This window comes from Rhinoraja longicauda, chromosome 11 (genome assembly GCF_053455715.1).
Source record: "Rhinoraja longicauda isolate Sanriku21f chromosome 11, sRhiLon1.1, whole genome shotgun sequence".
Classification (NCBI taxonomy): domain Eukaryota; kingdom Metazoa; phylum Chordata; class Chondrichthyes; order Rajiformes; family Arhynchobatidae; genus Rhinoraja; species Rhinoraja longicauda.
In genome coordinates this window covers 10,508,351-10,535,161 of record NC_135963.1, presented here as the reverse complement: position 1 = coordinate 10,535,161, position 26,811 = coordinate 10,508,351, and the positions used below count along the sequence as shown (strand labels likewise).

General features: G+C 44.0%; 1 protein-coding gene across 1 annotated transcript in view; it reads right to left on the bottom strand.

The window, feature by feature from the left end:
* Positions 1-3,824: 3,824 nt before the first annotated feature.
* LOC144598034 (retinol dehydrogenase 8) overlaps positions 3,825-26,811 on the bottom strand; it is a 32,921-nt gene continuing 9,934 nt past the window's right edge. The window contains exons 3-6 of the mRNA XM_078407906.1: positions 16,991-17,170; positions 16,721-16,814; positions 7,620-7,803; positions 3,825-4,428 (exon numbers count right to left, since the gene is read on the bottom strand). Coding sequence (XP_078264032.1) covers positions 4,189-4,428; positions 7,620-7,803; positions 16,721-16,814; positions 16,991-17,170 — 698 coding nt within the window. The 3' untranslated portion in view covers positions 3,825-4,188. The remainder of the gene's footprint in view (positions 4,429-7,619; positions 7,804-16,720; positions 16,815-16,990; positions 17,171-26,811) is intronic.

The window sequence follows — 26,811 nt, the reverse complement described above, 5'->3', positions numbered from 1 at the left end:
GTCTGGTTCACAAAAGGTTCACCAGGTGAGACAGAGGTTCACCTGCACCTCCTCCAACCTCATCTATTGCATCCGCTGCTCTAGTTGTCAACTTATTTACATTGGCGAAACCAAGCGCAGGCTCGGCGATCGCTTCGCTGAACACCTGCGCTCGGTCCGCATTGACCAAACTGATCTCCCGGTGGCCGAGCACTTCAACTCCCCCTCCCACTCCCAGTCTGACCTTTCTGTCATGGGCCTCCTCCAGTGCCATAGTGAGGCCCACCGGAAATTGGAGGAACAGCACCTCATATTTCGCCTGGCCAGTTTGCAGCCCAGGGGTATGAACATCGACTTCTCCAATTTTAGATAGTTCCTCTGTCCCTTCCGTCCCCTCCTCCTTCCCAGATCTCCCTCTATCTTCCTGTCTCCACCTATATCCTTCCATTGTCCTGCCCCCTGACATCAGTCTGAAGAAGGGTCTCGACCCGAAACGTCACCCAGTCCTTCTCTCCCGAGATGCTGCCTGACCCGCTGAGTTACTCCAGCATTTTGTGAATAAATACCTTTGATTTGTACCAGCATCTGCAGTTATCTTCTTCTAAGACTTATTTTGTGACTTGGCACATCAAGCATGGTCATAGGCATCTTTGTATATACATCAATAATTGGAGTAATCAAGAGAATCCGAAGAAGGGTCTCAACCCGAAACGTCACCCATTCCTTCTCTCCCGAGTGGCTGCCTAACCCGCTGAGATATTCCAGCATATTGTGTCTACCTACTAATTTTGAGTGTTTGGGTTCCCTGTCCTCAGAACCTCTTAGACCACCCATATGAATTACTTTGACCCAACAAATATATTTGAACATTAAAGGGATAAAGGGATTAAAAGTACCATTAGCAAATTTGCAGATGATACAAAGCTGGGTGGTAGTGTGAACTGTGAGGAAGATGCTATGAGGTTGCAGGATGACTTGGACAGGTTGTGTGAGTGGACGGATGCATGGCAGATGCAGTTTAATGTGGATAAGTGTGAGGTTATCCACTTTGGTGGTAAGAATGGGACGGCAGAGTATTATCTGAATGGTGTCAAGTTAGGAAAAGGGGACGTACAACGAGATCTGGGTGTCCTAGTGCATCAATATATAAAATATATATTATTTTAGTTCTAAATCATTCATTTTCAAACTGGGCGATGGTTTCGCGGAACACCTTCGCTCAGCCCACTCGTGAACCAACCTGATCTCCCAGTTGCTGGGCACTTTCATTCTCCTTCCCATTTCTACACAGACCTTTCGGTGGTCCTCGGTCTCCTCCATTGTCAGAGTGAGGCTAAAAGCAAATTGGAGGAACAACATCTCATATTTTGCTTGGGCAGCTTACAGCCCAGTGGTGTGAATATTGATTTCTCTCATTCCAGGTAGCCTTGGCATTCCCTCTCTCTCTATCCCTCCCCCACCCAAGTCACACTAGCTTCTCATTTTCACCCTACAAACAGCATACAATGGCCTGTTTCCTTTATCATCGTTACATTTTTGCATATTTTTCATTCGTTGTTCTTTATCTCTCCACATCACCGTCTATATCTCTTGTTTCCCTTATCCCCAACCAGTCTGAAGAAGGGTCTCAACCCGAAACGTCACCCATTTCTTCTCTCCAGAGATGCTGCCTGTCCCGCTGAGCAACTCCAGCTTTTTGCGTCTATCTTCAGTTCAGTTTAGATCTGCTTCTGTGGCTAGCACGCAAATAGTCGCCTGGGTTGGGCACCATCTTGGAAGCTATTCTTGTCCAATCCACAGCAGCATTCCCGGGCATGATCCAAATCGCACAAGGCTTTCGTGGACCAGGGGTAAAATTACATTGAGGTCTGAGTTACATTCTCGGACCTTAACTTGTTTATGTTTGTGACACCCTCTCCTTCCTGCAGGGAAACTCCAGATGAAAACAGTGGTGGAGCCAGATCAATGTGCATATGAGCAAAGGGCACAGTTATAACTCTAATCCCTCACAAGGCCCATTCACCAGAAAGGAGATAGGAGGAGTTAAAATCAGGGTCGTGTGTCTACATTGAAAGTGTAGAGAAGTGGGGCATTGGTGCTAATCTGGTTGAATTAAATGAGAGAATTAAAAGATATAAAAGAAAGATAAAAACTTTCTTAAATGAATTGTTTTTTTAAGTTTTTACCACATTTTTGAACGATTTAGAACTGAAATGATATATATTTTATGTTTTTGCAATCTCATTCACAAAAAAAAATACTGAACGTTTGTATCTGAATGCACCAAAATTTGGTAAGATTGACAGAAAAACACTCCTCTATAGGAACAAAAGAGAACCACTCCTTTCACACCAAATAAACGATAATTTATTTGGAACAGTCCTTCAGAATAAGATCATAAGAGATAGGAGTAGAATTAGGCGATTCGGCCCATCAAGTCTACTTCGCCATTCAATCATGGCTTATCTGTCTCTCCCTCCTAAATCCATTCACCTGCCTTCTCACCATAACCTCTGACACCTGACACAGAATAGTTCACAAGTTATAGGAGTAGAACTAGACCATTCGGCCCATCGAGTCAACACCACCATTCAATCATGGCTGATCTCTGCCTCCTAATCCCATTTTCCTCCCTTCTCCCCATAACCCTGGACACACGTTCTAATCAAGAATTTGTCTATCTCTGCCTTAAAGGCTTCTCAATCCTCAATTGTTTCATTGTTCAAGTTAAGTGGATCAAAGTGAACATTTGTTTTATCGAATATATTTTGAATATTACAGAACAGCATAAATACAATGTCTCACATTTACAATATGTAGGAATTATCATCAACGAGTCACCATTTAATAAAGCCAAAATACTTTAGGCAACAACAACAAAAGAACATAAAAATCATGAGAGGAGTCCAAGAGTAAGCTATTTGGTCCCTCAAACCCATCCACTATTCAGTAACATCATGGTTGGTCTGATCTTGGCCCCAGCTCCAATTTCAGACTGAAGAAGGGTCTCGACCCGAAACGTCACCCGTTCCTTCTCTCCTGTGATGCTGCCTGACCTGCTGAGTTACTCCAGCATTTTGAGTCTACCTTCCACATGTTATCCATAGTCGTTGCATGCTTTTAGTGTATCTGAATGTGCAACTGAAAGGTCTAATGCATGGTTTGAGTCCTGGCTACCACTTTGGTTTGCCTTGAGGCAGCCAATTCCAGAGCCAGTTGACCTCTGGCAAAAAAAAACTCCAAGCAGCTGAAGAGCGGACATGGTATGTACAATAACCATTCCAATTCAAAGTTCCCAGACCTTGTGCACTTCACTACTGAACCTGCACCAGGACATCCACAAGGCCTGCTTATTCCTTTAAATCTTCTTCTTGAGTTTGAGGCAGCAGAAGTTATGAAGCTACTTCTGCTTCTGCTGTGTTTGTTTGTTGTCGTTCGCCTGACTGAGGTCCGTTGACAGGACTCACCACGGGGAGGTCGACAACGTGAGCCCCATTCCTTTAAATGAAGAGCTGTAATGATTATGGAGTAAGAGGTGCATGAGTTCCTTCTCCAAACTCTGTGATCCCATTCAAATAACCACTTAGAAACTGGAGTGCCCATTTCCCTGGGCTCATTCCTCAATACCATCCACATCATGATGAGATCCAAACCTCTTAATTCAGGGTTCCTTCCTGATTGAGGTTCATGACTTCTAACAGTGCAGGTGAGGAGCCAAAAGACTTTTCTCAATTTGCCTCCCTTTTTTAAACTTGGTACTTATTTGAATACTTTTAAAGAGCAGCATCAGATGTTTTAGATCATGAGAAATGATGAGAGATGCTTCAAGCAAATTCTAATCCTAATCATCATCATAACCATACTTTACTAGCCAAGTATGTTTTGCAACATACGAGGAATTTCATTTGCCATACAGTCACACCAATAAAAAGCAACAAAACGCACAAAATACATTTTAACATGAACATCCACCACAGTGACTCCTCCACATGCCTCACTGTGATGGAAGGCAAAAAAAAAAGTTCAATCTACTTCCCTTCTTTAGTGTATCTGAATGTGCAACTAAAAGGTCTAATGCATGGTTTGAGTCCTGGCTACCACTTTGGTTTGCCTTGAGGCAGCAAGGCAAACCAAACTAACAACACTCCATTAAGAAATAAGATTAACAAGAGACGGCTACTGGCTTTTCCACTGTTGTGATGAACAAAGCTACTCCTGACTGTTTGGTTTCCCTAGATTAAAACCCTTCCTGCTTCTCCACCGGAGCAACTTGATAATATTGAGGCTGGCATGGAAGACTTTGTCGTGTTGGAAGATCATCTTGTAGAAGGTGTCAATGGGAAGATCTCCGTTGGGATCCGCATACTTCAGTGTTGTCATTGGGGTGTACAGCGTGTTTGTTTGATGACGGAATGGAGGGTTGTCTGACAGGATGATCTTCATTGTATGCTAATTATAAAAGCAAAGAGAAAAATCAAGTAAGATTGCAGCCACAAAGTGAGTTTGGAATCCAAAAGAATTAGCTGTAGAATTTTCCCCTGCGCCACATCTCCCTCCCCTCTTCTCCAACGTCTACACAGGCTTTGTGGCTTTGGTTTCTGATCCCCACGCAGTAAAATGATGGCACTCAGAGAGAACGAGAGTGGTGTCCAACAGCGTGGGCAGGCTGGAGAAATCCCAATGTTGGGGATTGGTGGCAGGTATAGTCATACAGTGATACAGCATGGAAAAAGGCTCTTCGACCCAACTTGCCCACACCAGCCATCATGTCCCAGCTACCCTAGTCCTGCCCGCATTTCATCCATATCCCTCCAAACCTGTCCACTCCATGTACTTGTCTAACTGTTTCTTAAACGTTGGGATAGTTGCAGCCTCAACTACCTCCTCTGACAGCTTGTTCCATACACTCACCACCCTTTGTATGAAAAAAATACCCCTCAGATTCCTATTAAAGCTTTTCCCCTTCACCTTAAATCTATGTCCTCTGGTCCTCGATTCACCTACTCAGGGCAAGAGACTCTGTGCATCTACCCGATCTATTCCTCTCATGATTTTATGCAGATAGCCATGATTTTGTCCATCCCAGTGGACAGCTTCTGTTCTCACAAACCTACCCAGAAAAATTAAAATAGTGTCCTTCCTTGGACAAGATTAACGCTCACAGATATTTTGTTCAGAGCTTTGGGGCAGCACAGTGGTGCAGCGGTAGAGTTGCTGCCTTACAGTCCCAGAGACCCTGGATCGATCCTGACCTCGGGTACTGTCCGTACAGAGTTTGTACGCCTTCCCATGACCGCGTGGATTTTCTCCCTGTGCTCCGGTTTCCTCCCATGCTCCATAGACATATAAGTTTGTAGGTTACTTGGCTACTGTAAATTGTAAATTCTCCCTAGTGTGTAGGATAGTGTTAGTGTATGGGGTGATCGCTGGACAGTGTGGACTTGGTGGGCCGAAGGGCCTGTTTCCGCGCTGTATCTCTAAAACAGGGGTTCCCAACCTTTTTCGTCCCGTTTACCCCTTGCAACTTTGTGAAAGTAAATTTACTCCCACCCTGTTTTGTTCAGTAATTTAAGTTTACACTTCTACCATAAAATAAAGCAGCCGACAAAGGGGAAATTTTAAAATACTGTTTTTAACATTATTATTTTGTTCAAATTTGCCCCCTGGGTAGGTGAAATTTACCCCAGGTTGGGAACCCTTGCTCTAAAATCTAGTCTAACTACTGGCCCAGCTCGAGCCATTGGATAAAAGCACATTGTAAAAACCGCCATTTAAAGCAGCAAGATCTTTATTAGATTTTAACAGTTTCCCCCTATTCCAACCAGACAGGTAGTGAGAAGGAAGTTGAAATTAAGAGAAAAAAAAGCAAAAATCTTGCAGGAATGCTTGGAGTCATAGAGTTATATGGCACGGAAACAGGCCCTTCCGCCCAATTCGTCCATGCTGACCAAGGTGTTTATCTGAGCTCGTCACATTTGCCTGTGCTTGGCTCTTAACCCTCTAAACCTTTTCTATCCATGTACCTGTTTAAATCCATATACCCCTTCAAATGTCTTCTAAACATTGTAATTGCACTTGCCTCAGGCAGCTCACTCCACACACTCATCATCATCTGTATGAAAAAATTGTCCCTCAGGGACAATTTACAATTGTAAACGTTTTCCCTCTCACCATAAATATATGTCCTTTCGTTTTTGACTCTCCTACCCTGGGAGAGAATATTGTGACCATTCACCTTATCTCTTGGCTCTCAGTGATTTTATACAATACAATACAATACAATATATCTTTATTGTCATTGTACCGGGGTACAACGAGATTGGGAATGCGCCTCCCATACGATGCAATAATTTAGTTAGTTTAAACAACAGCAACCCAACGAAACAAATTGTAACAGTTTTAAGACCTCTATAAGGTCATCCCTCAGCTACCCATATTCCAAGAAAAAAAACCCATGTCTGTTCAGTCTTTCCTTGCAACACAAGCCCTCCTGTCCTGGTAACATCCTTGTGAATCTTCTCTGCACACATCTTCCTGCGTAATGACATGCTTCCTTTAGCTAGACAGCCAGAACACTCACGATACTCCAATCGTGGTCTCACTAACAATTTATGGGGTTGATAGATGAAGTCCCAACTCCTGTACTCAGTGCCCTGACCAAAGAAGGCACTTGTGCTCACACCTTTTCAATGAAGTGTCTACTTGTGTTGACACTTTGTCGGTGATTCTGTGGAATTCTTTGCCACAGGAGGCTGTAGAGGCCGTCAATGGATATTTTTAAGGCAGAAATAGATAGACTTTTGATTAGTACGGGTGTCAAGGGTTATGGAGAGAAGGCAGAAGAATGAGGTTAGGAGGGAGAGATAGATCAGCCATGATTGAATGGCGGAGTAGACTTAATGGGCCGAACGGCCTAATTCTGCTCCTACTACTTATGACTTTGAGGTTTGGTTTAAACAACTATCCTTTTCTGTAATATCACCCCAGACCATTCTGATTCAGGAAATATGTATTGTTGCTGGCTCATAATCCTGGAACATCCACCACATGAAATGCAGCAGGTTAAGAAGTTGTCTCATATCATATCATATCATATATATACAGCCGGAAACAGGCCTTTTCGGCCCACCAAGTCCGTGCCGCCCAACGATCCCCGTACATTAACACTCTCCTACACCCACTAGGGACAATTTTTTAATTTTTTTTTTTTACATTTACCCAGCCAATTAACCTACATACCTGTACGTCTTTGGAGTGTGGGAGGAAACCGAAGATCTCGGAGAAAACCCACGCAGGTCACGGGGAGAACGTACAAACTCCTTACAGTGCAGCACCCGTAGTCAGGATCGAACCTGAGTCTCCGGCACTGCATTCGCTGTAAAGCAGCAACTCTACCGCTGCGCTACCGTGCCGCCCATCTTCTCATCTTCGCCTGCTCAAGGGCAACTGGGGATGTCACGCACATCTCCTGAACGAGTAATTAAGAATAGTCTAACAGATGGTAACATGGAAGACAGAAGAGTTAAACCTCTGTTTACATTCACCAAACCCATTTCTTTTGAATAGATTTGCGTCTGTTTGAATTAATTGCTCTTGCCTTGCACTCTAAAGTTCAATAAATCCTGTTTAATAATTTGTACCTCGGCCACTTCATCTGCACTTTGTCCCAGGCTTGAGAATATTTCCTTATAGTTGCGCAAGTAAATGTTTGTGAAAATGTCTCTTGTTTCCTGATCGGCAGCAGACAAATCAATTTTTGTTCCTTCTTCATAAACCTTCTTTTCAAACTCAGTGACAACAGGGCCAGGTTCAATTAGAGTTATGCTGTTGGATAAAAAGGATAGTTTATTAATCAGATGTGTGGTTAATTTTGGCTGCAATTGCTGCAAGAAGTTTTCTCATTGAATCAACTTATCCTTTTTAACCATGCCTACTGACCGTGCAGCCTGATCAGCATATTCTTTGAAATCAAATTCTAAATAAAGTTCTTCATAACATCCTGTTACATTCTAAATTGAACACGCACATCATTATTTTAAGGCGTCTATTTTAACCAACCCATGCATAAATAAGGTGCAAATATGAGTTTGCTGCGAAAAAAAATCTCTTTTGTTGCAAATGCATTCACAGTCATCTCCCGCACAGCATTCCAGATAACGTCTGTTTACACACTCTCAGTAAGAAGGTTGTAGTTTAATTGCATCATGGACTATGTACTGCAAAATAATTCTGGGCTGACATTTCAGATCAGTACAAAGGGATTGGAGCATTGCCAGGGATGGCAGATTAAGAACGATGGCACATATAGAATGAGGTTTCAACAGACTGCCAAGGGGCCTCAATGCAAAAATGGCCATGGGGGAACCCTGACAGTGCCTGCATCAATTCCCCATCATTGAGAATCCACAACATGCTGGAAACACTCAGCAGGTCGGGCGGCATCCGTGTTAAGATAAACAGTTAATCTTTTAGTTTGGAGACACTTCTGATAATCACCAACATCAGATTACCTTGTCAGTCAATCATTTTCTATCTGCTGTAGGTAACCTAGCTGTCACGTTTGATTACGTTACAACATTAACCTCTTTTTGGAAACAATGATTCGGCATTGATTTTCAGCTTGCCGTAACAATGTCAATCTCACAGTGCAATCCAGTGCAAGATCTGTGGTCTACCAAGGCATATTTCACAACCAGCTCACCACTGCCTTTGCCAGAGGTGCATATCTTCAGTCCCCACTCCTCCATTCCATGGCCACTTGCTCATTTACTCTGTTTTAGCAATGACTCCATGGTCATGGCTATCTAGGTTTATTGTCACCTGCACAAGTACAGTGTACAAGTGTACAAGTACAGTGTACAAGTGTACAAGTGCAGTGGTACTTGTACAAGTACAGTGTACAAGTGCAGTGGTACTTGTACAAGTACAGTGTACAAGTGTACAAGTGCAGTGGTACTTGTACAAGTACAGTGTACAAGTGTACAAGTGCAGTGGTACTTGTACAAGTACAGTGTACAAATGTACAAGTGCAGTGGTACTTGTACAAGTACAGTTTACAAGTGTACAAGTACAGTGTACAAGTGTACAAGTACTGTGTACAAGTGTACAAGTGCAGTGGTACTTGTACAAGTACAGTGTACAAGTGTACAAGTACAGTGGTACTTGTACAAGTACAGTGTACAAGTGTACAAGTACAGTGTACAAGTGTACAAGTACTGTGTACAAGTGTACAAGTGCAGTGGTACTTGTACAAGTACAGTGTACAAGTGTACAAGTACAGTGGTACTTGTACAAGTACAGTGTACAAGTGTACAAGTACAGTGTACAAGTGTACAAGTACTGTGTACAAGTGTACAAGTGCAGTGGTACTTGTACAAGTACAGTGTACAAGTGTACAAGTACAGTGTACAAGTGTACAAGTGCAGTGGTACTTGTACAAGTACAGTGTACAAGTGTTCAAGTACTGTGTACAAGTGTACAAGTACTGTGTACAAGTGTACAAGTGCAGTGGTACTTGTACAAGTACAGTGTACAAGTGTACAAGTACAGTGTACAAGTGTACAAGTACAGTGTACAAGTGTACAAGTACTGTGTACAAGTGTACAAGTACAGTGGTACTTGTACAAGTACAGTGTACAAGTGTACAAGTACAGTGTACAAGTGTACAAGTACTGTGTACAAGTGTACAAGTACAGTGGTGTCATGATGACGAATCATGATGATGATATGCAAATATGGTGATGTGTGTATCAGGTGATCGGAGAGCAGGAGAGTGTGCTTGCTGTGTGTGCTAAAGGCTGCAAGGCCTAGAAACAATAAACAGTCAAACGAAGCAATGTAATCACCACGGATTGTGTCTGCTTCATTATTACACATCTGAGACGGATATGTGACATTGGCGACGAGGATATTTTGGATATTCTGGATATTCTGGATATTTTGGATTCTGAATCCGAGACTACCTGCTGGAAAAAAAAAGTTAGAAAAAGGTTGTTATGGCTGTTGCTGGAGCTGATTTCTTAGCACTTCGTGGTTCCACACTTTGATCCGACGGGTGATGCGAGTACTGTCAGCTTGAAATGGAAAGCTTGGCTGGAGGAATTCGAGGCCTTCGCCAACAGTCGCGGGCTCTTTCTTGATGAGAGTACGCCGGCGCAGAAGGCACAGCGGAGAGCGTTGCTTCTCTTCACTGCGGGGCCAGCAGTTCGAGAAATGTTTAAAACACTCCCTGACACCGGTATGAAGGATGACTATAAGAAAGCCGTTGATGCATTGAACAGTCATTATGTGGTGGTACCGAATGCTACATTTCAACGCCATTTATTCCGCAAAACAACCCAGGAAGAGGGCGAGACTGTTGCTCAATTTGTGACGAGACTCAGACAGGTGTCTGTAGGATGCAAATATGTGGCTGCTGATGTGGAGAACCAGATATTGGATCAGGTTGTCCAGCATTGCAGGTCAGACAAGCTCAGGAGAAGGCTGCTAGAAAAAGGTGGTGAGTTAAACTTAAATGATGCTTTGTCGATTGCGGCAGCACTGGAAGCTGTTGAGGGACAATTTCACAGCATGAAATTAAAAGATTCCAAGACTGGGCTAGTTAATTGGTTGTCCCACGGGAGACAAAGAAGTAAGCCTGAACGTGAGATTGAATGTTACAGGTGTGGCAACATGGGTCACGTAGGGAAAGATGCATGTTGTCCAGCAAAAGGTAGAACGTGTAGGAAATGTGGAGGCAAAGATCATTTTGCAAAGAAATGCAAAAGTAAGGCCAGGGACAATACAAGGGATCACAAAAGTGAATCTTCCAAGGCAAGGGAGAAAGTGAAGTCCAGTGACAAATTAGACAGACCGTGGCAGAAAAAGAAGAGTTACGTCCGTCACGTAGAAGATGAGTTCGGAAGTGATGAGGATGGTGAGCATGCTATTAAAAGGGATTATCAGTTTGCATTGAATGATAGCCATCTGGAAAAAGTTGCAGTGACCATCGGAGGTATTACAGTGCCAGTGATTGTAGATTCTGGTAGCGACTGCAACGTAATTGACAGATCACTGTGGGAATGCTTGAAACAGCAGAAAATCAAGTGCATGTCAAGGAGGTGTAGTAGGAAGTTATATCCATACACCGCAACTGAACCGTTGCAGACCATTGGATGTTTCACGGCTGACGTAGAAGTCGGAGATAGAAAAGCTGTTGCAGAATTCATGGTGATAGAGGAGAAAGGAGAACCCCTGCTCAGCAGAAATACAGCTGGAGAGCTGGGAGTGCTTCACATCGGAGTGCATGTCAATTCAGTGCAGTCATATGAGGACATGAAGCAGGAATTTCACTCAGTATTCCAAGGAGTTGGAAAATTGAAAGGCCGGCAAGTGAAGTTAGCTGTTGATGGAACTGTTAAGCCAATAGCACAACCAGTGCGGAGAACGCCATTTGGACTTTGTGGAAAAGTAGAAGCTAAAATCAAGGAGTTGATTGATCAGGACATTATCGAGCCAGTTGAACATTCAACACCATGGGTGAGTCCAGTAGTGATAGTGCCGAAACCCAATAATGATATCAGACTGTGCGTGGACATGAGGAGAGCCAATGAAGCAATAATCAGAGAAAGACACCCAATTCCGACGATCGAGGAAGTCCTACAAGAGTTATCAACTAGTAAAGTGTTCTCCAAAATTGATCTCAAGTGGGGATATCATCAATTGGAATTACATCCAGAGTCAAGAGAGGTGACAACATTTGTCACTCACTGCGGATTGTACCGGTACAAAAGATTGATGTTTGGAATCAATGCTGCCCCTGAGATCTATCAGTATGAAATCCACAGAGTGATTCAAGGGGTACCTGGAGCAGCAAACATATCAGATGACATCATCGTCCATGCATCAATTCGTGAAGAGCATGACAGGAGATTGAAGCTAGTGTTGACTAGACTTCAAAAAGCAGGTCTCACAGTGAATGAGGACAAGTGCAAGTTTGGTGTCTCTGAGATGGATTTCATGGGACACAGACTCACAAGTGAAGGGCTGAACCCGGCAAAGGCTAAAGTGAAAGATGTTGCAGATGCACGTGAACCTCAGAATGCAACCGAGATGAGGAGCTTTCTAGGACTAGTCAATTACTGTGCAAAGTTTATCCCAAATTTTGCTACACTGGCAGATCCGCCGAGAAAGTTGACCAGGAAAGACATACCATTCCATTTTGGAAATGAACAGAGACAGGCTTTCAATACCTTGAAACAGTGCCTAATGAGTGCAGAAACCCTTGGATATTATGATCTAGCTGCACCAACAAAAGTCATAGCAGATGCTAGTCCAGTTGGTTTGGGAGCAGTGCTGGTACAGACACATGCTGATGGACCCAAAATTATAGCATATACCAGTCGATCTTTAACCAGCGTGGAAAGAAGGTATTCTCAAATGGAGAAAGAAGCACTGGGACTAGTGTGGGCCTGTGAAAGGTTCCATGCTTACTTGTACAGTATTGAATTTGAACTTGTTACTGATCACAAGCCGCTGGAAGTGATCTATTCAACAAGGTCCAAGCCCTGTGCCAGAATAGAACGCTGGGTGCTGAGACTCCAACAGTACAAGTACAAAGTAGTCCACATTGCTGGAAAAGCAAATATTGCGGACCCACTGTCGAGACTGTTGAAGGATGAACAGCTAGGAGTAACATCCACTTTAGGGATGGAAGCAGAAAACTTTGTGCACTTTGTTGCAATTCAGTCAACGCCAAGAGCCGTGGCAACAAGGGAAGTCGAAAGGGAATCAGAACATGATCCTGAACTTAATGATATCAGAAAGCATATTTATAGTGGGCAATGGGACCAATGCCCTTACAAAGCATATGTTTCCATAAAAGATGAATTTTGTGTGATTGGTCAGTGTGTGCTTAAAGGTAACAGATTGGTGATCCCGCAGGCACTACGAGCAAGGATCGTGTCATTAGCTCATGAGGGACATTTAGGCATCGTTGGTACCAAACAAAATTTGCGGAGCAAAGTGTGGTGGCCAGGTTATGACAGAGACGCCGAAAAATTTGTCAGGACCTGCCAAGGATGCCAAATCACAAGCAGGAGCAACCCACCAGAACCAATTAGAAGTACGAAATTGCCAACAGGACCATGGGTCGACGTAGCTGTTGACTTTCTAGGACCACTTCCAACAGGTGAATCAATTATGGTAGTGGTAGACTACTACAGCAGATACTATGAATATGCGGTGATGAAGTCAATTACGGCAGAAAAGACTGTACAGGCATTGGCAGAGATTTTCGCCAGACATGGGTTGCCTGCTACATTGTACTCCGACAATGGACCACAGTTTGTGTCAGAGACGTTTGCTGAGTACATGAGAACCACCGGTATTCATCATCATAGAGTGACTCCTAAATGGCCACAGGCTAATGGAGAAGTCGAGAGGCAAAATCAGTCCATAGAGAAGAGGATACGAATCGCCCATGCCGAAGGGAAAAATTGGAAGGAGGCACTGCTAGCATACGTAGCTGTATATCGGGCGATCACTCACTCAACAAAAGTCATAGCAGATGCTAGTCCAGTTGGTTTGATGCTAGTCCAGAAGCCTTGTTTGGAAGGAAAATTCGCACTAAAATGCCAGAAGTACGAGAGATCACGGAAGACCAGGAGCTGAGAGACCGTGATGCCGAAAAGAAAGGTGCGGCGAAATGGTATGCCGACTTGAAACGAGGAGCCAAGTACTCAGAAATAATGCCTGGTGATGACGTACTTGTGAGGCGAGATGATGGTGGTAAGATGGACACTCCTTACCATTGTGAGCCATACAATGTTGTATCGAGGAGCGGTAGCAGGGTGACAGTCAAGTCTCCAGAAGGTGTTATGTACAAGAGGAATATATCGAATGTAAAAAAGTACATGTCGAGAGACAGTCGAATCGAGGGCCAAAGTCCACCGAGAGTTACCGATTCAGAGGGACCAGAAGACATTCCTGAGGTGGTGACCAGAGTTCCAGAGGCAGCAGACTGCGATGCAGGTGTTGAGCAGAGACAGTATCTGGATGACAACACCTTAGCAGATTCAACAGACTTTGATGTTCTTGTGCCAGCTGGTAGACCACAACGTGAAAGGAGAGTTCCCAAAAGATACGACGATTTTGTGTTATAGACTATAGTTATAGTTTTGTTTAGTAATTATATGATATTTGTTTAGAGGCAAAAGAAACTTACAAGTTATTATTTGTATATTTGTATTAAGGAAAAATAACACAATAAGTAAAGAATTGTTTAATTGGGGGTAATTTAAAGTTTAATTCTGGTAAAGGAGGGATGTCATGATGACGAATCATGATGATGATATGCAAATATGGTGATGTGTGTATCAGGTGACCGGAGCAGGAGAGTGTGCTTGCTGTGTGTGCTAAAGGCTGCAAGGCCTAGAAACAATAAACAGTCAAACGAAGCAATGTAATCACCACGGATTGTGTCTGCTTCATTATTACACATCTGAGACGGAGATGTGACAAGTGGTACTTGTACAAGTACAGTGTACAAGTGTACAAGTGTACAAGTACAGTGTACAAGTGTACAAGTACAGTACAAGTGTACAAGTACAGTGTACAAGTGTACAAGTACAGTGGTACTTGTACAAGTACAGTGTACAAGTGTACAAGTCAAGTGTACAAGTACAATGTACAAGTGCACAAGTACAGTGTACAAGTGCAGTGGTACTTGTACAAGTACAGTGTACAAGTGTACAAGAACTGTGGTACTTGCACAAGTACAGGTGCTTGCAACAGCATTCTCAAAGATGGTGCCAGAGCTAGGTGACTCTTTCTTTGTGTGCTGGTCCCAGAAGGGGATGTGCTATCATCCACTACAATCACTCCACTCTTTTATCTGTGCACTTTGGACGCCTTCATTGTAATCATTAATATGACTGGATTGCATGCAAATAAAAGCTTTTCACTGTACCTCGGTAGACGTGATAATAGTAAACTACACTAAGCTATACATAGACCCAGACAAACACACAAAAATAAATTCTAGATAAATCACACAAAAATAGTTTTAAAAGAAAGTGCAAAAAACAATGATTAGTGCAAAAACATACATTGAGGATTAAAAAAAACTGGTAGTGCAAAACGTGGACTGTAGTGCTCCGTGGTTGAGATAGACGAGGGGTGTGCTGGTTGGTTCATGAAACTGATGGCTGTTGGGTTTTAAGACTCAATAAATGTCATCTCTGGAGAGAAGGTGTCAGTGATGTTTCGGGTCGAGATCCTCCTTCAGACTGAGAGTCGGGGAGAGGGAAACTAGAGATATGGATGGGTACAAAGAGAATGTAAGGTGTGAAAACAATAGACCAAAGCAGACGACAGTCAAAGAAGTATAGAATGGTTCATTGTCCATGGGCATACAAACAGTAAAATTAATCAGGAGGACGTTTTAAGTCAGGGCTCTTCTTCAAACTACAAAGTCTCCAGTCTGAAGAAAAGTCTCGACCCACAGCGTCACCCATTCCTTCTCTCCAGAGATGCTGCCTGATCCCTAAGTTACTCCAGCATTTTGTGTCTATCTTCAGTGTAAACCAGCATCTGCAGTTCCTTCCTATACACCCAGGCTGAGACAGTGTAGGCCGGGTGAGTGCCATACAATTCGATCTTTTGGAAGAGATGGTGGTGTACCAAAGCCCTGTCTTCTGTCTCAGGTGGACTTTAGGTATATCCTGCCACTGTTATGAAGAAGAGTAAGTATGTTTTATCCATTGACATGGTCAACATATATTTAATTTACTTTAGAGATGCAGCATGGAAACAGGCCCTTTGGCCCACCGTGCCCGTGCTAACCATTGGTCACTTGTGTTATGTTATCCCACTTTCGCATCCACTCCCTACACACTGGGGGGTGGGGGGGGGGTTACAAAAACCAATTAACCTATAGATTTGCACATCATTGGAATGTGGGAGGAATCTGGAGAACCCGGAAAAAATCCACACGTTCACAGAGAGAACGTACAAACTCCGTACAGACAGCCACCTGTAGTCAAGATCGAACCTGGATCTCTGGCGCTGTAAGGCAGCAACTCTAACATTGCGCTACTGTACGGCCCTCAATGGATCTGGCTCATCAACAGAGATGAGTCCTCGGGCCGATCAGCTGTGATCCCGTTGAATGTCGGGAGAACAGTAAGGGGCCAAGTGGCCTATTCCTGCTGTGATTCCCTTGCTGTTCTGGTGTTCTGATCTGGAGCTCCTCCAGCTGCCACGGTCCATGTCGGTGGTCGTGTGGGACACTCCGTCTGCCCACGGTTGGAGCCTGCATGTTGTCACTTGGACACCTTGAACCAGAGCTCAGATAGAAGTCAGCACAGTCGGATCACGTCCAAACTGTTCGGTCAACTGGACTTACATTAGCAACCAAGATACGAACAGACAACTGATTAAATGAATGCGTGGCACCATAATCATTCTTAAATAAATATTTGTGATCCACAATTGTTGACTATATTCATCACCAAAGATACACACCACCTGTTATAGTCCAATAATTTGGAGGTATTCCAACATACAGTAGTTCCTTCTCTCCAGACATGTTGCCTGACTCTGAGTTACTCCAGCACTTTGTATCTACCTTTGGTGTAAACCAGCATCTGCGGTTCTTTCTTACACATAGATCGTTGAAGTCATTTTGAGACAAATAATAAACCGAACTGCAAAAGAAACAACGCAAGATATTGTTTTCAAAGTAAACAAAATTGTTACTTACTTTAACTTGAATCTTATGGCCTGGATCGCCAAACTTTCACAAAATCCCTCCACCGCAAATTTCGAAGCAGCATATATGTCGTTGAATAATATCCCTGAAAAAGACAGCAATAGACAAATAACTGGAATTTCCCATATGAGATAATATCTCGTGGCCGAAGAGAAAGTAAATTAATCACTGCTTTCTTCAAATTGATCCCAGTTTGGGAAAAATTGCAAAAAACATGCACATGGATCATCACATAGCAACAAGATTTCATGTAAACCGTACCTTGAATACCCATGACACTGCTGATCACCACAATGTGGCCTCTCTTCCTCCTCTTCATGTCTGGAAAGACTTCTTTGAGCAGTCTAACAAGTCCAAAAAAATTAGTGTCCATTACTCTCTGCATCTCATCCAACGACTGGCATTCGATGGGCCCAATCATCCCCATCCCAGCGTTGCTAACTGCGATAAAATGTACACAGATTTTAGACAAATACAAAATGTCTGCTCGTTTTTAATTCTGCAGAACTGTTGAGCCTCTGACAGTGATTATCTATATTTGAATGTACTCATTCACCCAAATCTCACAAAATTAGCACTCGATTTTCTTGGACAACCCAGCTCAATAAACGTCCTTCCATAACATGTGACAATAGACAATAGACAATAGGTGCAGGAGGAGGCCATTCAGCCCTTCGAGCCAGCACCGCCATTCAATGTGATCATGGCTGATCATTCTCAATCAGTACCCCGTTCCTGCCTTCCCCCCATACCCCCTGACTCCGCTATCCTTAAGAGCTCTATCTAGCTCTCTCTTGAAAGCATTCAGAGAATTGGCCTCCACTGCCTTCTGAGGCAGAGAATTCCACAGATTCACAACTCTCTGACTGAAAAAGTTTTTCTTCATCTCCGTTCTAAATGGCCTACCCCTTATTCTTAAACAGTGAACCCTTTCATTTTTTGTGTTTACGCTGTAACATCAAAGATACCCATTAAGGATAGTGGATTATCAAAATGTTACTGTACTTCACCAAGCCATCAAAGAAAAACACAAATTTAATATTAAATTTCTCAATTTTCAGACAACTATTAGTTAGCAGCATGTGCTTGCACAGGTCACGATATATTTACAGGGAACTTTCTTTGTTTCTTTGGTCAGACGCGGCTAATTTGGTATCGAGCTTCAATGGAGAAACAAAGAACTGCAGGCGCTGGTTTATCAAAGACACAAGACACAAAGTGCTGTAGTAACTCCGCAGGTCAGGCAGCATCTCTGGAGAACATGGGTAGGTGAGGTTTTAAGTCAGAGCTCTTCTTCAGACTATGAGTTCTCCATGCTCTCCAGTGATGCAGCCTGACTCACTGAATTACTCCAGCAGTTTGTATCTTCTTTGGTATCAAGCTTTACTCTGCATCAGAAGGTTGAAGTAGGTTAGGCTGCAGTTGGAGTATCGTTTGCAATTCTGGTCACACCATTACACCAATGATGTGGAAGCTTTGGAAATGATGCAGAGGAGGTTTACTAGAATCATGCTTGGCTGACCTGGTGAGACCGCACCTGGAGTACTGTGTGCAGTTTTGGTCTCCAAATTTGAGGAAGGACATTCTTGCTATTGAGGGCGTGCAGCTTAGGTTCACTAGGTTAATTCCTGGAATGGCGGCACGGTCGTATGTTGAAAGACTGGAGCAACTAGGCTTGTACACTCTGGAATTTAAAAGGATGAGAGGGGATCTTATTGAAACATATAAGATTATTAAGGGATTGGACACGTTAGAGGCAGGAAACATGTTCCCAATGTTGGGGGAGTCTAGAACCAGGGGCCACAGTTTAAGAATAAGAGGTAGGCCATTTAGAACCGAGATGAGGAAAAACGTTTTCAGTCAGAGTTGTAAATGTGTGGAATTCTCTGCCTCAGAAGGCAGTAGAGGCCAATTCTCTGGATGCTTTCAAGAGAGAGCTAGATAGAGCTCTTAAAGATAGCAGAGTCAGGGGGGTATGGGGAGAAGGCAGGAACGGGGTACTGATTGTGAATGATCAGTCATGATCACATTGAATGGCCTACTCCTGCACCTATTGTCCATTGTCTACGACAGAATATTAGCTAAAGGGAGAGATTGGACAGACTTGGGTTGTTTTCTCTGGAAAGCCAGAAGTTGCAGGGAGACCTGATCGAAGTATATACAATTATGAGAGGCATAGTTAGGGCAGTAGTCAGAACCTTTCTCTGAGGATGGAAACATCAAATATACTAGATGGCAGAGCTTTAAGGTGCGAGAGGTAACGTTTAAAGGAGATGTGTGGATCACGTTTTTTACAGAGAAGGTGGTGAGTGCCTGGAGCTCATTTTCAGGAGTAAAGGTTGAGGTAAATAGAATAGTTGCATTTAAGTGACTTTTGGATCAGCATATGCCAAGAATGGAGGGATATGGATCATGTGCAGGCCAATAAGGGTTGATCTTGGCGTCATGTTCGGCACGAACATTGTGGGCCGAAGGGCCTGTTCTTGTGCTGTACTGTTCTATATTATAGGAATAGGAAGACCAACACCATAGTAAGGTACCTAGAAATTTCTTTGCATGATTCAAGAAACATGAATTTGCATATTTGAAAATAACAATTAAGCATCTCTGTTCCCATTTCTGGATGACTTCACGCCCACGGTGAAATTCAACTCATAAACTCATTGGCAGTATTCCCCTAACTCTGTGAATTGTTGCGCACCAACTAATTGTGCCTGAAGTCCATTTAAACAGTCTATTTGAATTCCACAGTGGCAAGCGTTGTGGAGAGATGGTGGAGTGGGTTTGCCAACCAATTTGCGTCCCTCTCCTCTTAACCCAGTGGAAATTGACTACCTTCCCCAGTGACACCATGGTTCGAACGGGAAGAAAAGATGCACAAATAAAGCAAAAAATCCAATCTGAAGAAGGGTCCCAACCTGAAATGTCGGCTGTCCATTTCCTCCACAGATGCTACCTGACCCGCTGAGTTCCTCCAGCACCTTGTTTGTTTTGCATTGGATAGACTAGGACGGTTTTCCCTGGAGTTAAGGAGGTTGAGGGTGTGACCTAATAAAGGTTTATTAATGGGCAGAGATAGGGTCAATATTCACAGCCTTTTTCCATGGTAGGGGAGTCTAAAAGTAAATGACATAGGTTTAAGGTGAGAGGGTAAAGATTTAAAGGGGACCGGAGAGGCACATTTTTCATATGTAGCGTATGGTTATGTGGATAGGTTGCCAAAGAAGATGGTAGAGTTTAGTTGAGAGATACAGCATGGAAACAGGCCCTTCAGCCTGCTTAAGTCCATGGTAACTGTCAATCACCCATCAACACTAGTTAAACATAGAAACATAGAAAATAGGTGCAGGCGGATGGCCATTTGGCCCTTCGAGCCAGCACCGCCATTCATTGTGATCATGGCTGATCATCTGTGAGAGAGAAGTAAAAAGGGTTAATTGATTTAAACTAAGGACCATGAGAAATAGCTGACCTGACTAAGAACCGCAAGAGTAAATAGTGACATTCCGAGGAGGGGAATTCCGATCGGGAGAATAAATACTTGTTTCTCTAGATTGTCTCGAGCATCGTAATTGTGAGCACTCACATTTGCATCTCGGAGGGGAATTCCGATCGGGAGGATGGGCAGTGAAAACGGAAAGCCCAAAAGGGAGGGGAAGGGCGGTAAGCCCAACCCCCGCATTCCGCCTGATAGTCCGTTGGGGCGAATGCTGAGCCATTGGGGGCAGGGAAAACCCAGGGATTGGAGAAGACAAAAATGATTAAGTTCTGTTATTTTGATTGGCCAAAGGAACCAATAAAAGGGAGTTCAGTCTGGTGGCCACGACTGGGCTCCGATGAGGATTGAGTACGGCAGGCATTAAATGTGTTTGTTAATTCAAAAGCTTCCCCTAATCTGGAGGAAAGTTGTTATGCTTGTAAGGGGAAAGCGAAGAATAAATCCTGAAAGAATCACAGGAATCACAGGCTTGCCGATGCCTCAGAATAAATATTAAAGGAATATAGTAGAACTATAGAAGATAGAAATAGCGTAATAGGTAGCATAGTGACTATAGAGACGGAACGGAGTGAGAACAAGGACTGCATTTAAACTGACTGACCAAGTGCACTAACATAATATAAGACGAATACAATGAATAAAATAATATAAGACGAATACAATGAATAAAATAACTGCAGTTGAACTACTAAGTAGGAAGTTCCCCGTATCCAAAGAGGATATTTTTTAAAAAACACTCTGAGAAATGGAAAAAAAAGGACGAAACAATTGGTTACGAAATGGCCCACGGAATGATATAAATATGATATAAATTTTGATATAAATTTTGATATATTTATATTTTGATATAAACATGTGTGATGAAATGGGAGTGTTAATTAAGAACTATAAGCCTAAGGATAAATCAGAAACCCGAGTAACGAAAAAGGAAAAATAACTAGACGTACTTAAATTGTTTAGAATAGAAGGAGAAAGGCTGAGGAAAGCATACCAGGAAAAGAATACCACCCCAAACAAGGGTGAAAGACCCCCAAAACAGCATGAAAGTCAGGAGCTTCAGGAGAAAAAAAATCAACTCTGTACCCCAGCCTATGGGACCCTGGGTATCCCCCTCCCTATTCCAGCCAGGACGGAACAAAGCAGTGCCCTTTGGTAAAAGGGAATAGTGGAGATAGAGGGAGAAGTCACAACTTGGAACGATGAGTAAGACATAAAGGAATATAGACAGAGAAGGGGGCAGCGGGAAAAGGAAAGGATGAAGCAAGAAGCACGGGAACTAGAAGCAGACATCAAAAGGCTGCAGGACCTCAGGGACAGAAAGATTTATGGGACCCGTCAGGCAGCAAATGAGGAGTATGAGGGAGACAGCAACGTAGAAACACAGGCATGTAATCAGCAGGCATCAGAGGCAGGACAACAACTGCTCAGGGCCAATTTCGTGACTAAATCCTGGCCTGATGTGAGGAAAAAGTTAGAAAAGGTGGATGATTGGAATGAGAGATCACTACCTCAGTTGCTTACGGAGGCCCAGAAAGTGTACGTGCGGAGGGATGAGGAGAAACAGAAGGGAAAGGCAAAGATTATGTTACAGGCAGTAAAGCAAGTAGTAGACAAGGAACAGGGAAGTACAGGACGGCGGGGGAGTTACGCCCAAGGCAGAGGGAGAGGAGGCGGCAGAGGCCGTAGAAGAGGGGGATATGGAGAAGGTTACGGCAGGGGCCGGGGAAATACGGGTACGGGACAAGGTTGGAGGACAGGGCCTTCAAAATGTTATTTTTGTAATAAGGAAGGACACTTCAAAAGGGAGTGCCCTGAGCTTGTAGCGGAGTCCCGCACGTACAGTATGATGGAAAATGAATAGGGGGGGTCAGGGGTTCTCGTCCTTGGGGTCGAGGGACTATAGAAGGGAGCCCCTGGTAAATTTAAAAATAGGACCCCAAGGAGAAGATACGGTGTTCATGGTAAATTCAGGAGCGGAGCGATCAAGTGTGACCAAAGTACCAACAGGTACGGAGGCAGGACAAGGGAGAGTAAAAATTACCGGGGTAGGGGGAACTGTGATGGTAGCTCCCGAGATAGGAGGAGTGAATGTAAGGTATGAAATCCGGGAGGCGGTAGAGGACCTGATCTTAGTACCCCAGGCTGGCGTAAATTTAATGGGCAGAGATTTACAAATACAATTGGGAATAGGCACAGCACCGGTAGAGGGAAGAGTAGTGGTCCTGTTGTATACTCTGTATAGATGGAAAAAGACATAGTGGATACGGTATAGTGAATGGGGAAACTATGGAGGAAATTGAAAGTGGCAGGCTGCCTGATAGTTGGTCAGCCCAATCTTGTGAATTATATGCACTAATGAGAGCTTTGGAACTATTGGAGGGAAAGGAAGGAACAGTGTATACCGACTCAAAATACGCCTTTGGGGTAGTACACACCTTTGGGAAGATCTGGAAAGAGCGAGGAATGATAACAGCTCGGGGGAAAGAATTAGCGCATGAGCAATTGATAGGACAGACACTGGAGGCCTTGCAGAAACCAGAACAGGTAGCCATAGCACATGTGGCAGGGCATCAGAAGAGTAACACCCTGGAAGTCCGAGGAAATAGGGCAGCGGATGAGGTGGCAAAGAGAGCGGCCACAGATCAGACGGTAGAAATGATGTCACTGATACCTTTAAGGGAACCAGAGGAAAAGATACCTATCTTTGGTGAAAAAGAGCAGGAACACATGAGAGAAATGGGAGCCCGGCGTACCCCAAATGGGAAATGGTGGACACCACCGGATGGAAAGCAGCTATTGAACAAAGAAATTATAAGGGAGTTATTAGGGAGGTTGCACGGGCAAAGCCATTGGGGAACCCAAGCCCTCTGTGATACCCTCCTCAGGACCTACGCTTGCCGTGGGATGTATACCATGGCCAAACAAGTCATAGGGGGTTGTGTAATATGTCAGCGAATCAACAAAAAAAATCATGAGAGCAGTCCCAGGAGGAGGACAACCATTAGCAATAAGACCCTTCCAAAGAATACAGATAGACTTCACCGAGTTGCCCCGGATACAGAGATGGAAATACCTGTTAGTGGTAGTAGACCATTTCACTAGATGGGTAGAAGCATTCCCTACAGCAACTGCCACCTCACAGTCGGTAGCCAAGGTATTATTGGAGCAAATTATACCCAGATATGGGATTGTGGAAACATAAGACTCAGATAGAGGGACCCATTTTGCCTCCAAAACACATAAAATGATATGTGAAGCATTAAGGATTGAATGGAAATTGCATACACCATGGCATCCCCAGAGTTCCGGAAAGGTGGAAAGAATGAATGGCACCTTAAAGACCCAAATCACCAAGTTAGTAGAGGAAACGAGACTCCCCTGGACTAAGTGCCTTCCGATAGCCTTGTTTAGAAACCGAACGGCACCTCGGAAAGATATAGGGGTATCCCCATATGAAATGTTATTCGGGCTCCCGTACTTAGGAAAGATAGAAGGGATCCCAACAATACCAGGGAACGACGTGTTCTTAAGGAACTATTTACTGGCAGTATCCCAATCTCTTGCAGAACTAAAAACTAAAGGATTATTGGCCCAGAGCCCGCCACTGGATTTTCCGATTCACTCAGTCAAGGCTGGAGACTGGGTACTAATAAAAACGTGGAAGGAAGAAAAGTTGCGACCTAGGTGGACTGGACCCTACCTTGTGTTATTAACCACCGAGACAGCAGTACAAACAAAAGAAAAAGGGTGGACACACGCAAGTCGATTTAAGGGTCCCGTGGAGGCCCCACCAGACAATATCAGCCCGTAGACGGCACGTGGAGGAAAGGAGCCATTGACTTTGGTATTCACCAGGACCCCGCACGGAAAATGAAGACTTTGTGCTGGTGGATCGGGTGCTGGGTGGTTATCCAGGTTGTGAGTAATGTAACATGCATAAAAATAACTATACCACAGAATAGAAGGGCCACCACCATCCCATTTGATGTATGTGAAGGAAAATGGTGGTGTGGTCATAGGATGTATGTATGCACCCATCCCTGTAAAGATTGGCACGAGGTATTCACTTCATCTAGAGAGGGGTGGCATAAGCCCACCTATCAAACTGATAGGTGGAGAGTATATCAAAACCCAAATGAGGGATTGCCAGGACGTGTATATGTAAGCATACAGAGGGTTCAAATGAAGGAAAGTGGTAGGTATTGGATATGTGCAGATAAAACAGGGAAGGACGCATGCCTGAGGTTTGAGATAAAGGTAGAACGGGACGGATATATGGTAAAATATGAGGATAAGGGGGGAATGTTCCAGATAGAAGACAGTCAGAGTAGGGATCCCTGGGTTACCCCAGCACCACCTGTAGTCAGCAATGTCACCACGGAGTATGAGCCTAAGGATTTAAATATAATGATAGTAACAGGAGAAATAGAATTAATGCAATTGTATGGGGAGGGAATACCAACAGGGGGAAAGGGAACCAACACCTGGCTTACCTGGATGATGTACACGGCCAGAAGTATGCAACAAACCAATTGCTACGCCTGCGCCGGAGCTAAGCCTCAGCTGGTCCCCGTACCATTTCCCCTGAATTGGAATAGGACACCTGGGGCTATGTCATGTATACTACAACTATTCACGAATCCCATAATACCAAAGAATGAGACCTGCCAGAAATACCATTACCTATTCCCGGCTAGTAACAACAACACGAAGGGCCAAAGGAAAGACCCTCGACCTCCGCCATTCACCATTCCCCTAGGGGAGGAGGGATTTGAGTGCTATACAAGATATAACCCAGATGGACAGGAAATGGGGGAGGTGCTAAACTGCAATCAGATGTATAACATTACAGCTGAGGAACAGGGGTCACTGTTCAGTAGCTCCTGGCTGAGAAAGCAGATAGTCAGTAGAGCCGATGTCTGGTGGTGGTGCGGAGAGGATACCCTGTGGCCCCGGCTACCAGGGTCATGGACGGGAACCTGTACCCTTACACAACTAATGATGCCCTTCACCATAGCAGTAGAGCATGCGGTCGAACTCAATGAAGGAGGCCGACGACAAAGGAGAGAGGTGAGAGGATCATTTGACACACACATCTATATAGATGCAACAGGGGTGCCAAGAGGGGTACCCGATGAATTCAAAGCCAGAAACCAGATAGCTGCTGGCTTTGAGTCCATACTCTTCTGGTGGTCCACAATTAATAAAAATGTGGACTGGATCAACTACCTATACTACAATCAACAACGCTTTATAAATTACACTCGAGATGCGGTTGAAGGATTAGCGGAACAGCTGACAGCTACCAGCCTAATGGCCTGGCAAAATCGCATAGCCTTGGACATGCTCCTGGCTGAGAAAGGGGGGGTGTGTGTGATGTTTGGGGAACAATGTTGCACCTACATCCCCAACAACACTGCTCCTGATGGGTCTGTATCAAGAGCCCTAGCAAGTCTCACCTCCCTCTCTGTCGAATTGGCCGAAAACTCTGGGGTAGACACCTCCTGGACCGGGTTTCTAGACTCCTGGTTTGGGAAATGGAAGCACATCTTTACATCAGCCCTAACATCAGTGGTAGTTGTGATGGGGTTGATGTGTCTATTCGGATGTTGTATCATTCCCTGCATACGGGGGTTGTCTCAGCGATTGATAGAGACAGCCCTGACAAAGAACGACATCACCATGATGGCCTGCAGAGTACAGTATGACCAGCAGGAGGAATATAGAGAGGCAAAGACTCTGCTGTTAGCACTAGAAAAGGAGGAAATAGTATAAATCAAAGTAGCGTGGCATAAGAAAAAGGGTGGATTGTGAGAGAGAAGTAAAAAGGGTTAATTGATTTAAACTAAGGACCATGAGAAATAGCTGACCTGACTAAGAACCGCAAGAGTAAATAGTGACATTCCGAGGATAAGGGCAAGATATCCAAGGAACTAGTGACGTTCCAAGGAGAGGGCAAGATATCCAAAGAATAAATAGTGACATTCCGAGGATAAGGGCAAGATATCCAAAGAACTAGGAGAGAGGGCAAGATGACCAGAGCACTAGGGGAGAGGGCATGAACTACTCTGTACTGCGCATGCCTAATGAGATAAATGAATATTGCAAAAACGCCCCGCATGACAAGATGCCTCATTTAAATGTACATGCGATGTATGATGTGGGAGGCAACAGGGGCGATGACGGTAGATTGAGCACCTCAGTGCTCCGATTGGAAGGAGCCCGAAGGGGAGGAATTTAAGATGTGACAATTGTAAAGTGAAGTGAATAAAAAGAAGGGATTTTCCCGACCTCGGTGTGTCTTGAGAGGGAAGGCACCCAACTCTGCAGACTTGCAAAATAAAATACTTGTTTCTCTAGATTGTCTCGAGCATCGTAATTGTGAGCACTCACATTTGCATCTCACATCATCCACAATCAGTAATCCGTGCCTGCCTTCTCCCCATATCCCTTGATTCCACTAGCCCCTAGGGCTCTATCTAACTCTCTTTTAAATTCATCCAGTGAATTGGCCTCCACTGCCCTCTGTGACAGAGAATTCCACAAATTCACAACTCTCTGGGTGAAAAAGGTTTCTCCTCAC